At 44.8% G+C, this 12,493-nt stretch overlaps 1 protein-coding gene across 2 annotated transcripts in view; it reads left to right on the forward strand.

The window, feature by feature from the left end:
- LOC141060811 (lysozyme C-1-like) overlaps positions 1 to 12,493 on the forward strand; it is a 112,802-nt gene that overhangs the window by 86,660 nt on the left and 13,649 nt on the right. For both annotated transcript variants that reach the window (XM_073557188.1, XM_073557187.1), the window contains 2 exons: positions 5,615 to 5,789; positions 9,211 to 9,366. In XM_073557188.1, coding sequence (XP_073413289.1) covers positions 5,651 to 5,789; positions 9,211 to 9,366 — 295 coding nt within the window. In that variant the 5' untranslated portion in view covers positions 5,615 to 5,650. The remainder of the gene's footprint in view (positions 1 to 5,614; positions 5,790 to 9,210; positions 9,367 to 12,493) is intronic.

The following is a 12,493-nucleotide window of genomic DNA, read 5'->3' on the forward strand; positions in this document are numbered from 1 at the left end:
GACTTCCCAGTAGATTGACTCACACGACCGTTGAATGCAAACTCTGCCATGGGCAATACCTCACACCAGTCCTCCTGCCTGGAAGAGGCCAAGCATCTCAGAATCTGCTCCAACGATTGGTTCGTGCGCTCCGTCTGTCCATTAGACTCTGGGTGGTAGGCAGAGGAGAAGGACAATGAAATCCCCAGCTTTTTGCAAAAGGCCCTCCAGAACCTGGCTACAAACTGTACCCCTCTGTCTGACACCACATTCATAGGCACTCCATGCAACCTAATTATATGCTGCATAAATAAGCGGGCCAGGGTTTCAGCAGATGGTAACGCGGGGAGAGGTACAAAGTGAGCTTGTTTTGAAAACCTATCCACCACCACCCATATCACCGAGTTGCCCCTGGAAGGAGGAAGATTTGTGATAAAATCCATGGACAAATGTGTCCATGGTCTATCCGGAATTGGCAAAGGCACCAATTCCTGGGCCGGCCGGACCTGAGAACTTTTAGAACGAGTACACACCCCACATGCAGTCACAAACTTTTTAATATCTGTTACCATAGAGGGCCACCAGAAATCCCTCGCAATTGCCCCCCCGGGTAGCTGCAATCCAAGGATGAGCACTCAACACAGAATCGTGAAATTCCTGCATAAGTCCGAGACGGAAACGTTCCGGTACAAACAATTTACCTGGGGGTTTACCACCAGGAGCCCGAGCCTGGGCCTCCAAAATCCCTCTCTGTAACTCAGATGAGATTTCGGCCACCAATACTCCTGGCTGAAGAATGGAGGAGGGAGGTTCTGGAGGGGACACTGAATCAAAGCTTCGTGATAAGGCATCAGCCTTGATGTTTTTAGATCCCGGGCAGAATGTGATGGTAAACTGAAATCGAGAAAAAAAAAGCACCCACCGAGCCTGTCTGGGGGTCAATCTCTTGGCAGACTCGATATAGGCCAAATTTTTGTGATCGGTGATGACTGTAATGGGATGAACAGCCCCCTCCAGGAAATGCCTCCATTCTTCAAAAGCCAACTTTACCGCCAACAACTCTCTATTGCCGACATCGTAATTTCTCTCGGCAGAGGAAAATTTTTTAGAGAAGAAGGCGCAAGGCCTCAGATTAGTAAGGGTAGGAGGGCCCTGAGACAAAACTGCCCCCACCCCTACTTCCGAGGCATCAACCTCCACGACAAAATGTCTTGACGGGTCGGGTTGTGCCAATACAGGGGCTGAAGAAAAGCACTTTTTTAATGTCATGAAAGAGTTTTTTGCAGCTACAGACCAATTTTTTACATCAGCTCCCTTGAGAGTGAGGTCCGTTAGAGGCTTTACCACCTGTGAGAAGCCCTTAATAAATTTCCTATAAAAGTTGGCAAAGCCCAAAAATCGCTGCAACCCTTTCAAGTCATGAGGCGGCACCCACTCCGTAACAGCCTGGACTTTCTTAGGATCCATGCGGAACCCCTCCCCTGACACAATCAACCCCAGAAAGGATACTTCTTGCATGAAAAATGAGCATTTTTCCAACTTGGCATACAAATGATTCTCCCTCAGTCTCATGAGAACCATCCGCAAATGGTGCAAGTGAGATTGACTGTCCACCGAGTACACCAGAATGTCATCCAAATAGATAACCACAAAACGACCAATTAAATCAGAAAAAATTACATTAATACAATTCTGAAAAACAGCAGGAGCGTTGGTGAGACCAAAGGGCATAACCAAGTTTTCGAACAGCCCTTCAGTTGTCAGGAATGCTGTTTTCCATTCGTCCCCTTCACGGACTCTTATAAGGTTATATGCCCCACGTAAATCCAGTTTAGAGAACCACTTGGCCCCGGTGAGTTGGTTACATAGATCAGGAATTAGGGGGAGAGGGTATGTATTTTTCACAGTAATTTTGTTTAATTCCCGAAAGTCGAGGCACGGCCGCAAACCACCATCTTTTTTCTTAACAAAAAAAAAACCTGCTGCCACAGGTGAAACAGAAGGCCTAATATGCCCTTTGCGGAGAATCTCAGTAATGTACTCCTTCATGGCTAGACGTTCGGGCCCGGACAAATTGAACAGGCGAGCCTTGGGTAACTTGGCTCCAGGGACTAGATTAATGGCACAATCAAAGGGTCTATGTGGTGGTAGCGCCTCAGCCTCACTTTCAGAAAATACATCTTCAAAATCTTTCAGGTACTCCGGAATACCTTCCAGATCGACAGACGACACTGACACAGATTTTACTGGGGTGACAAGGGTTGTCAAGTTACAACATAGACCGTTAGCCATACAACCCCACTTATTGATCTCCCCTGTGACCCAGTCAATAGTAGGATTGTGACGTTGAAGCCAAGGCATACCCAGTACCAGTCCAGCCGGCAGATTATTTATAACAAAACATCTTAATTTTTCCACGTGAGTGGAACCCACTTTCAGAGAAAAGGTATCAGTCATGAAACAAATTCCCTCCCGGGTGAGAGGAGAAGAATCAATTGCCACGATTTTAACAGGATTTTTTAACCTGACTGTCCCTATCTTATGAAAAGTCACAACTTTGGCATCGATCAGATTAATAGAAGAACCACAGTCAACAAAGGCGGTAGTCCTAACTGGACCGCCTGTAAGTTCCAGTTCCACTGGAAGCAGAATTTTAGCAAGTGAGAAAAAGGGTACCTGGGAGTCTGGGCAACCTCCTCGATTGTTACCCAGACTCAGTCGTTTTCCTGACGGCTTCACTGAAGAAGGGCAAGAAGGACAGTTCCTTCTCCAATGTCCAGCGGATCCACAGTAAAAGCACAATTGGTTGTTTCTTCGGTGTCTCCTCTCTTTTTCCTCCAATGACGTGGCACCAACCTCCATGGGCTCAGGACTAGATGCAGAGTCTCTCAGATTGGAGAATAAAGGGGTCTCCTGCAGCATGACCCCTCTTGCCCGCAGCCTACGGTCCATGCGGACAGCCTGGATCATAGCGTCCTCTAAAGAATCCGGTGGAGGATGAAGGGCTAAGGCATCTTTCAAACGTTCGGACAGGCCTCTACAGAACAAACCCCGGAGGGTAGCATCATCCCAGGAGACCTCCGCTGCCCAGCGTCTGAACTCAGAGCAGAACCATTCAGCAGAGTTCCTCCCCTGTGTCACACTCATCACCATATCCTCTGCCAGATGCACTCTATCAGGCTCATCATAAATGTGCCCCAGAGCCTCAAAGAACAAATTCACAGACATACGTTCAGGAGCAGAGGAAGAGAAAGAAAAAGCCCATGCCTGTGGAGCCCCTCGAAGTAGGGAAATGACAACCCCCACCCTCTGGAACTCATCCCCGAGAGGAGCTGGGCCTCAGAGAAAAAAAAAAGCTTGCATCCTTCTCTGAAAGACCTGAACTCCTTTTTATCCCCTGAGAAAAGGTCTGGCAATTTGACCGGAGATTCAGGAATGCCAATGACACATCTCTATCCCCAGCACTAGGAGCCCCTGCAGCGACAGCCCCCTGCACAGTATCCACCAACTGTTGCTGGGTCTGGGCCATCGTGCGCTGTTCCACATTAAGTTTGTGGAACATTTGGGTCAGGTGCTTGACCTGATCAGCCAAAACTTGTATGGGATCCATGAGGATAACACTTTTTTTTTTTTTTTTTCCCCTTCAGAGAGAGAAAAAAAAAAAAAAAACTGAAATGGTCAGCTATAATGTCAGGAACCCTGCACTGCACTTGCTCACTGAGCCAGTGCGGGTGTCCTGAGTACAAAGACAGTGCACAAAGATACCTGTGGAGCAGGGCAGCAGCGGTGACGATGCGTGCTTCAGAGTATCAGGACCTGAAGCACATGACTGCTGGGGGCGTGGCCTAAGCTCCACAGATCTAGGAGCTGAAGGGAAACTCCTAGAAAGGTAACTACAGGACAATGTTACCAAGGGGCCTAGATAGAGACAGAAACCAGATGAAGCCAGAGTCAAAGCACAAGATAGCAATACAGTACCAGAGGGTTTAGACAGAAAGGGTAGTCAGGACGTAGCAATAGGTAAGAAAACCAGAGCGGGCAATAGACGGTACAATAGGGACAAACTGTAACGGAGTAACGATAGCCAAGCCAGGAGGTCAGAACCGGAGAAGACAATAGTACCAAAACGAGAGACAGAGAACAGGGTGAGGGAACAAGCCGGGTCATACACGGGAAGCAAACAAGCATCTCAGAATACACGCACACCAGGGTCAGACACACCAGAACAACAGTATAGCTGAGAGAGAACCCTGGTAAAGAGTGAGTATAAATACCCCTCCCAGATCCAGAAAGAGGCCACGAACACTTAACCCTGTGAGTGCAGGGCAAGAACGCTGTTCAAACCATGACAGAAGGGAGGTGCAGAACTAAGTGCAGAGTTTTAATTATGTCAGAAAGAAATAAAAAATTCTTCTAACCTTTTTGGTGTCTTGTTGCTCAGCATATAACCCTGTGTAACGGGTACTGGAGTAATCGTCTGGATCTGCTGGCCTGCAGCTCAAAACAGGTGGAACGAACTACCTTGTAGGAGATTCATCAGAGAATGCAGAAAAGGATTTCCAGTTTGTCAAGGAGCGCTTCCGGCTGATTCATTAATTACTCTGAATATTTAAAGGAATATCCAGTTTATTATTAGACATAAAAACACAACGCGTTTCGGCTATACATAAAATTAGCCTTCATTAGGTAAAATCATATATATCTTTAAAAGACACATTTATATAGGAAAAAAAAAAGGTTCCACCCTTCAATCAATTATCATCGATTGAAAACACAAGCACACCTCTCCAAACTGTTGGGAGGCTAGTTGTTGGTGGAATCTATATTGCTTGGAATCTATTAAAAGAAAAAAAAAAAACATTTTCTATGTGTTTTTTTTTTCTTTTTTCTCTTTTCCCCTTTCTCTCTTTTCCTCCCTCTTCCTTCCCTTTCCTTCTCCTTTTTCTTTTCTTTTCTCCCTTCTCTTCTCATTATACATATACTTCTTCCATGTTTAAAATTAATAAAATTAATAAGGTTATTTATCATTTAGCATCCATATTAAAGAATTTATATATATATCTGATGAGTCAAAAGATATATATTTCTTTAATATGGATGCTAAAAGGGAGAAAGGGGAAAAGAGAAAAAAAAAAAAAGGTAAAAAAAAAAACACATAGAAAATGGTTTTTTTTTTATTAGATTCCAAGCAATATAGATTCCACCTACAACTAGCCTCCCAACAGTTTGGAGAGGTGTGCATGTGTTTTCAATCGATGATAATTGATTGAAGGGTGGAACTTTTTTTTTCCCTATATAAATGTGTCTTTTAAAGATATATATGATTTTACCTGATGAAGGCTAATTTTATGTACAGCCGAAACGCGTTGTGTTTTTATGTCTAATAATAAACTAGATATTCCTTTAAATATTCGGAGTAACTAATGAATCAGCCGGAAGCACTCCTTGACAAACTGGAAATCCTTTTCTGCAAATTACACCATTGCTCCTTTATGTAATGATCCTAGGAAAATGCAGTAAAGCTGAAAAGTAAGGCTTCTGTTCTGAATATAGATGCATAGAAGCCTTATAGTCTGGCAGTAATTAGTGTATAAAAATTCAATCATTTTTTTTCTACTCTTTAATATTTTACCAGAAAGTATCTGGATCCTTGACAACTTGCTAAGCAAATATGAAGGTCTTTCTCTGCCTCGGTCTCCTTCTGTGCATGTATCTCAGCTTGGAAGCAAAAGTCTATTCCCGTTGCGAGTTATACAGACTTTTAAAGCAATCTGGTCTGGCTGGATATCGTGGCTACAGCGCTGTAAACTGTATGTATAAAATAACCTGAACAGAATACTGCAATGTGAAGTATCATCTATCACTTGTACTAACCTAACATTTCTTTAGAGACACTTGAAGTCTAGTATTGGTTCTGTAAGCTGCACCCTCTGCAAGCAGATGTAACAATATGCAGATGCAATGCCAATGTATGACCATCTGCGCAGGGACATATCTAGAGGTGCACATGAAGAAGTTGCATCCATGGTACCTGATGGGAGATCTAGGGTGCCTCTGACATATTAATTGACTGAAATCAGTATTATCACTGGCACATGGTAGGCACAGATTTTGTATTGCTTTAAATTAAACTACAGTTTCCACCTTCATTGAATAAAGGCAAGAAAACCCCAACAGGAGCAAAAGGTCCTGGTAGATTCCTACAGCTACAGAAACCCAACATTACCATTTTTACATGCACCTGTGAAATGGGAGGACAAAAAGTGCCGTTACCTGGCTGTAAGGCTAAGTGCACACGTACCGGAACTCTCGCGGAAATTACCGCGAGAATTCCGGAATTCCAGTCCGCGGGAAAATCGCATTTTAAATTCCCGCGATTTTCCCGCGGAAAAACTAGCATTTTGCAAGCATATTTAGCTTGCAAAATGCTAGCGTTCTCCAAGCGATCTGTAGCATCGCTTGGAGAACTGACTGACAGGTTGGTCACACTCGTCAAACATAGTGTTTGACGAGTGTGACCAACTTTTTACTACTGAGGCTGCCTATGCGGCATCAATAGTAAAAGATAGAATGTAAAAAAAAAATAAAAAAATGCGTTATTCTTACCTTCCGACGTCCCGCGCAGGCGTTCCCAGTAGTCCTTTGTGAAAATGCCCGCAATGACGTCAGTTCTCGCGGGAACGCGACATCTCGCGGTAATTCGCGATGACGTTGCGCGAATTACCGCGAGACTTCGCGATCCCGCGAGATCGGACGCCATCACGGGCATTTTCGCAAAGGACTACTGGGAACGGGAGCGTGGAGAGAGGCGGGAAGGCTGCGCGGGATGTCGGAGGGTAAGAATAACAATATTTTTTATTTTAAATTCTATTTTTTACAGGGATATGGTACCCAAAGCCCGGAGGACAGTCTCCTCTCCTCCGGACCGTGGGTACCATCCGCAATTGTTCTGCTTACTTTCCGCATGGTGTGCACAGCCACATGCGGGAAATAAGCGGAACAATGCATTCCTATGGGTGCGGGATCGCCGCGATTCCGCAAATTAATGAGCATGCTGCGGTTTTTACCGCGAAGCGATTCCGCCGCTGTAAAAACCGCAGCATTAGTACAGCATTGCGGAATCCCATAGGAATGCATGGGATGCTTATTTTTCGTGTTTTCGCGGCAAAATCGCGCGGTTAAAACTGCCGCGGAAACGCGAAAAAAACGCCACTTGTGAACTCAGCCTAAAGCTCACTTACCACTATTGCTGTTGGCAAAAGAGGACATTTAAGTCCCTCACCCTTTCCCGCCATAGCTACTGTTCTGCTACCTCCGCTTGTTTGATTTGGGTCTACAGAAGCCCTTATTCTGTTTCAGACCAAATTGCTAGGCTAGTTTATGAAAAATCTGGGTGGCTGTCAACTATGGTAGACCTCCAGTACAACCTGGAGACACATTTGATGCTTTAAATATGTAAGTCATGTGCTAGAGTTTAGCAAAAAGAGTTAAAGGACCCTGGTCCAGCGTCCATGTCTGTACTCCACGGCAGCCAGACGAGAGCATTGTGAACTTCCAACCACATCCCAGCATCCTGGGAGTCTGTCCTGATTAGGGAGAGTGCCAGGTCATGATGTTGTTGTTACATTGCAGAGGTCATGTAATTAGAAGTGATGCAGAGTATAATGGCAGGTTGTAGGAGGTTCACAGCGCTTTGGTCTCGCTGCCATGGAGCATTAGTGCATGGGATAACTGGAGAACAAAAGAAGCGCAATTGGGTCTTATTCGATAAAAGAGGAAGTGTAACAGGGAAACTGATCACTTAGGCTAGTTTCACACTTGCGTTTTTTAGCACTGCACCTCGTGCGCTATCGTGCGCATGCGCATTGCTCCCCTATATTTAACATGGGTGCGCATGGTCTAGCGCATGCACGCGTTCGTATGCGTTTTCGTGTGCATGCAGTTTTTTGTAGTGTGTGCCTAGGTGCAGCGGACGCAACCTGTTGCATTTTTGGTCCATCCGACCTGTTTCAAAAAAATGCATGCGCACGTTAGCGCACAGAATGCGCAAAAAAACAGCATTACAGTCTATGGGAATGCACGCATGCGCTAGGATATGCGCATGCATGCGTTTAAAATCGCATGCATTTTTTGAGTTAACATGGTGACAAACTGGTCAAATCGCATGCACAAAAAAACAGCAAATGCATGCAAAACGCATGATGCGTTTTTTGCATGCGTTTGGTATGCGCATGAGGCGCAGCGCAAAAAAAACGCTAGTGTGAAACTAGTTAGCACAGTTATGTGTCAATCAACAAATTAAAGAGCACGGATAAATCAGCTGCTGCAGATCCACGGGTAAGCGAAAAGAAGTACTGATAATATGTGGTTCCACTGCGTGGCTGAAGAAGATCTAAAGTAAAATTCCACAAGACACAATGAAACCTGATGAGGTTTTATTATCAATGAGTTTCCAAGTCATCCGACTTCTTCATCAGGTTCTAACCACACTGAACTCTGGAAATATCCTGATGACAACGTCAGATGACTGTGAAAAACATTGGATGTTGATCCTAATGGGACAGGTGGGGTGACACACCATTTATTACAAAAAAGCGGCACAGATCAAATAGGGAGCAAGCTTTATCTTTTACTTCTTTTTTTCACCTCCTTGAGCTATTAATAATGGCTTGTCCAAAAGTGGACAACCCATAAGCTCACCACCAGCAGAGGGATGCACACATGCCTGAACTGTTTCTAGCTGGGTTAGTCTGGGTTCACATTGCGTTTGTGGGCAGCGTTTAACACATCCGTTACATAACGGCATTAACGCTATGTAACGGATGCGTTTGCGCACCCATAGACTGCAATAGACGAGCGCATCACCAACATATGACATAATCGGCATGTGTTCGCGATGTACCGTCATTCTGTGACGGACCCTCGGAAGCTGTGCTAGACGTGATCACAATATGACAGCAGTGTTAATGCAGTCCGTCAGTGCTATGCGTTGAACGGACTGCATTAACGCAATGTGAACCTAGCCTTAACCCAACTATTTACATATGCAAACTAAGGACTTGCCAGAACAACGTGTGATTGGATGATCCTCCTGAGTTTAAAATCCAAGAAAATCCTTGCTCATCATATCTGTTTTGCTGTCTATGCTCAAATAAAATGTGCAACCCACAAAATTATTAGAGATTGGATGACGGTATGAGTATGCTGAAATATTATTGTATTCCTTCACAGGGACATGCCTTGCCTTCTATGAGAGTAACTATAACACAGCCGCTGTAAACAACAACGGTCCAAGCCGTGACTATGGAATATTTCAGATCAACAGCAAATGGTGCAATGATGGAAGAACTGCAGGAGCAGTAAATGCTTGTAACATCAGTTGCCAAAGTAAGTATAGTCATGGTGGCTCAGACTTGCAGTGCTGGGATCCTAGATTCAAATCCCACCTAGGAAAACATTTTCAAACAGTTTATATGTTATCCTCATGTTTGTGTGGGTTTTCTCCCATATTGCAGATATATACAGGGTGGGCAATTTATATGGATACACCTGAATAAAATGGGAATGGTTGGTGATATCAACTTCCTGTTTGTAGCACATTAGTATATGGGAGGGGGGAAACTTTTCAAGATGGGTGGTGACCATGGCGGCCATTTTGAAGTTGACCATTTTGGATCCAACTTAATTTTTTCCAATGGGAAGAGGGTCATGTGCCACATCAAATCTATCGAGAATTTCACAAGAAAAACAATGGTGTGCTTTGTTTTAACATAACTTTATTCTTTCATGAGTTATTTACAAGTTTATGACCACTTTTAAAATTTGTTCAAAGTGCTGCCCATTGTGCTGGATTGTCAATGCAACCCTCTTTTCCCACTCTTGACACACTGATAGCAACACCGCAGAAGAAATGCTAGTCTAAGGGAAGTTATGTTAAAACCAAGCACACCATTAATTTTTTTGTGAAATTCTCAATAAGTTTGATGTGGCACATGACTTTCTTCCTATTGGAAAAAATAAAGTTGGATCCAAAATGGCCAACTTCAAAATGGCCGCCATGGTCACTTCCCATCTTGAAAAGTTTACCCCTCCCATATACTAATGTGCCACAAACAGGAAGCTGATATCATCAACCATTCCCATTTTATTTAGGTGTATCCATATAAATGGCCCTCCCTGTACTTATTTTTTGCATACCAATCTTCTTCAGTGCTGTGTTTTCACATATGTAGTATCTTCAGTATTTTGGTTTTTTTTCCTCCATATCCATATCGCTATGCATGAAGCTGTGATGTCCTCTCACTATTAGGGATGAGCGAGTATATTCACAAGTATTTGGTACTCGGTGAGTAATGAGGTACTAGGAACATAGCGAGTATTTCACTACTCGCCTCACAATATTCGGATCTCCCGCCTAACATGTTAGCCCATCACAGTAATGCCACAGCCATCTTGCTTGTGACATTACTAAGATTGGCTGGCCACGCAGCGTCATAAATCAGTCACAGCCAATGACTCATAGGCTCTATATAAGCCCTGCAGCCGCCATTTTCTGCACATTGCATCCAGAACACAGCTAGTGCTAGCATAGGGAAAGTGTGAACAGCTGCTAGGCAGAGTTGCGCTTTTGTAAATCATCCATAAATCATGTCAAAAACACAAAAGCTCTTGTGAGAGCTACCTGGAGTATTTTAGTAGTAGGTGACTGTAGTGCAGGGAGACAGGCAGGAGCGTTAAAATACATACGTAGTACCTCAATATCTCATCTCTTCTGAGAGCTGAAAGTACTGTATAAGGTCGGGGAGTAGTGACAGTTTTCCCATCTATTTTTGGGGTCACATTTACCCCTGCAGGCCTATTTTTTTGCCCTTGCGGTGCTGTTAGCACACCGAATAGCACACACAGTACTGCACAACTGAGACGCAGCCAGCACTGCTGGATTCTGTGGTGACTGTCGAGCTAAATCTTCGGCTTTAATCTCTGGCCAATTTATTTGCTCTTGCGGTGCTGTTTGTAAAACACAAAGCGGTACTAGGCTGTAGTGCTACATTCCACAAAGCACGAACTGCTCCTTGTTCCCCAATATCTGCATATAAACATCTGCATATATGTCACATAAACCCCCAATTCCCAAAAAACCTGTTGTGAAGGGATGGAGACAAGGATATGGACGTGAGCATGGGGCTTTCATTGGTGCCCAACATGGCACTGAGTCTGGGAGACAGAAGAAGGTTGATGCATTTATGCTCCTGGTGAAAACTCCAGGTCTGGAAGTGGAATGTAAATGTGTATGAAAACCAGAAAAGCAAGAGCAGATACTGTCTTGGATGGCAGATAAGGGCTCAACGAAATTTTCTAGCAGCACCCAATGTTCCATGACCACACAGTCTACTGTGGATACACAGAACGCTGGGTCAACCAATCCTCAACCTGTTCCTACTTCCTCCCCCTCAGCAGTCACAGGAAACATTTGACCCCAAGCTTGGCCACTCCAATGATCTGTTTGGTATATATGATCCTTTAGTTGCCTCTGGCCTCTCAACATGCAACATTGAAGAGGAACGTCAGGCGGTATCATCTGTTCATGGTCAAATATTTGAAAACCCATGGCCAGAAGAAAGCCACTTTCAGCCACGTGATATATCGGCTCATGAGGTGGAGGCAGATGATGATGAGACACTGTGACCACTGTTGCCATCTGGCCAGCCGACAATATCAACATGGAAGGAGGATGACATGGACGACAAGGTGGTCGATGATGAGTCCACTGATCTGACCTGTTGGTACGCATAGCCAGCACAGCAGCACAAAGGAAGGTTAATATGTAGCACCAACAAAGGCACCAAGGGCTACTGGTTTGAGCAGTGTGCGAAGTGTGCCAAGACTGTTGCCAAGAGCAATCCCTCTGTGCCCCAAGTCAAGTCAAGGGGGCGTTCATCCTCTGTCTGGAAATTTTTTTCGGATAGTCCTTCTGAACCAAACATTGTCATCTGTAGGATCTGCCATACGAAGCTGAGCAGAGGCCAGGGAAAAGGCAACCAGAGCACCACCAGTATGCGGAAACACATGGCAGTCAAGCACCCTAGTCGGTGGGCGGAACAACAGGGTACCATATAAGTGTCTGACCACTGCCATGTCGCCTGTGATCCGTCCTTCCCAATCTGCTGGACAGGAAGCAGGTTCCCATACCTGCTCACAAGCTGAGGTTGCAGAGACACAGGACACAACAATCCCATTCACTTGTTTGTCCCAGCCAAGCATCCAGTTGTCTGTGCCCCAGATCTATGAAAGGAAGCGTAAATACCAACCCACGCACCCACAAGCACAAATACTGAATGTGCACATTGCCAAGTCGCTAGCCGTGGAGATGTTGCCGTTTAGGCTTGTGGGGATACAGTCTTTCTGTGATCTCTTGGCTGTGGCTGCCCCACGATACTCTGTTCCCAGCCGGCACTATTTTTCCAATTGAGCTGTCCCCGCATTACACCAGCACGTCTTAAACAATCTCAAGTGT

This window comes from Dendrobates tinctorius, unplaced genomic scaffold (genome assembly GCF_039654945.1).
Source record: "Dendrobates tinctorius isolate UK_male_01 unplaced genomic scaffold, ASM3965494v1 ptg000245l, whole genome shotgun sequence".
Taxonomy (NCBI): Eukaryota; Metazoa; Chordata; class Amphibia; order Anura; family Dendrobatidae; genus Dendrobates; species Dendrobates tinctorius.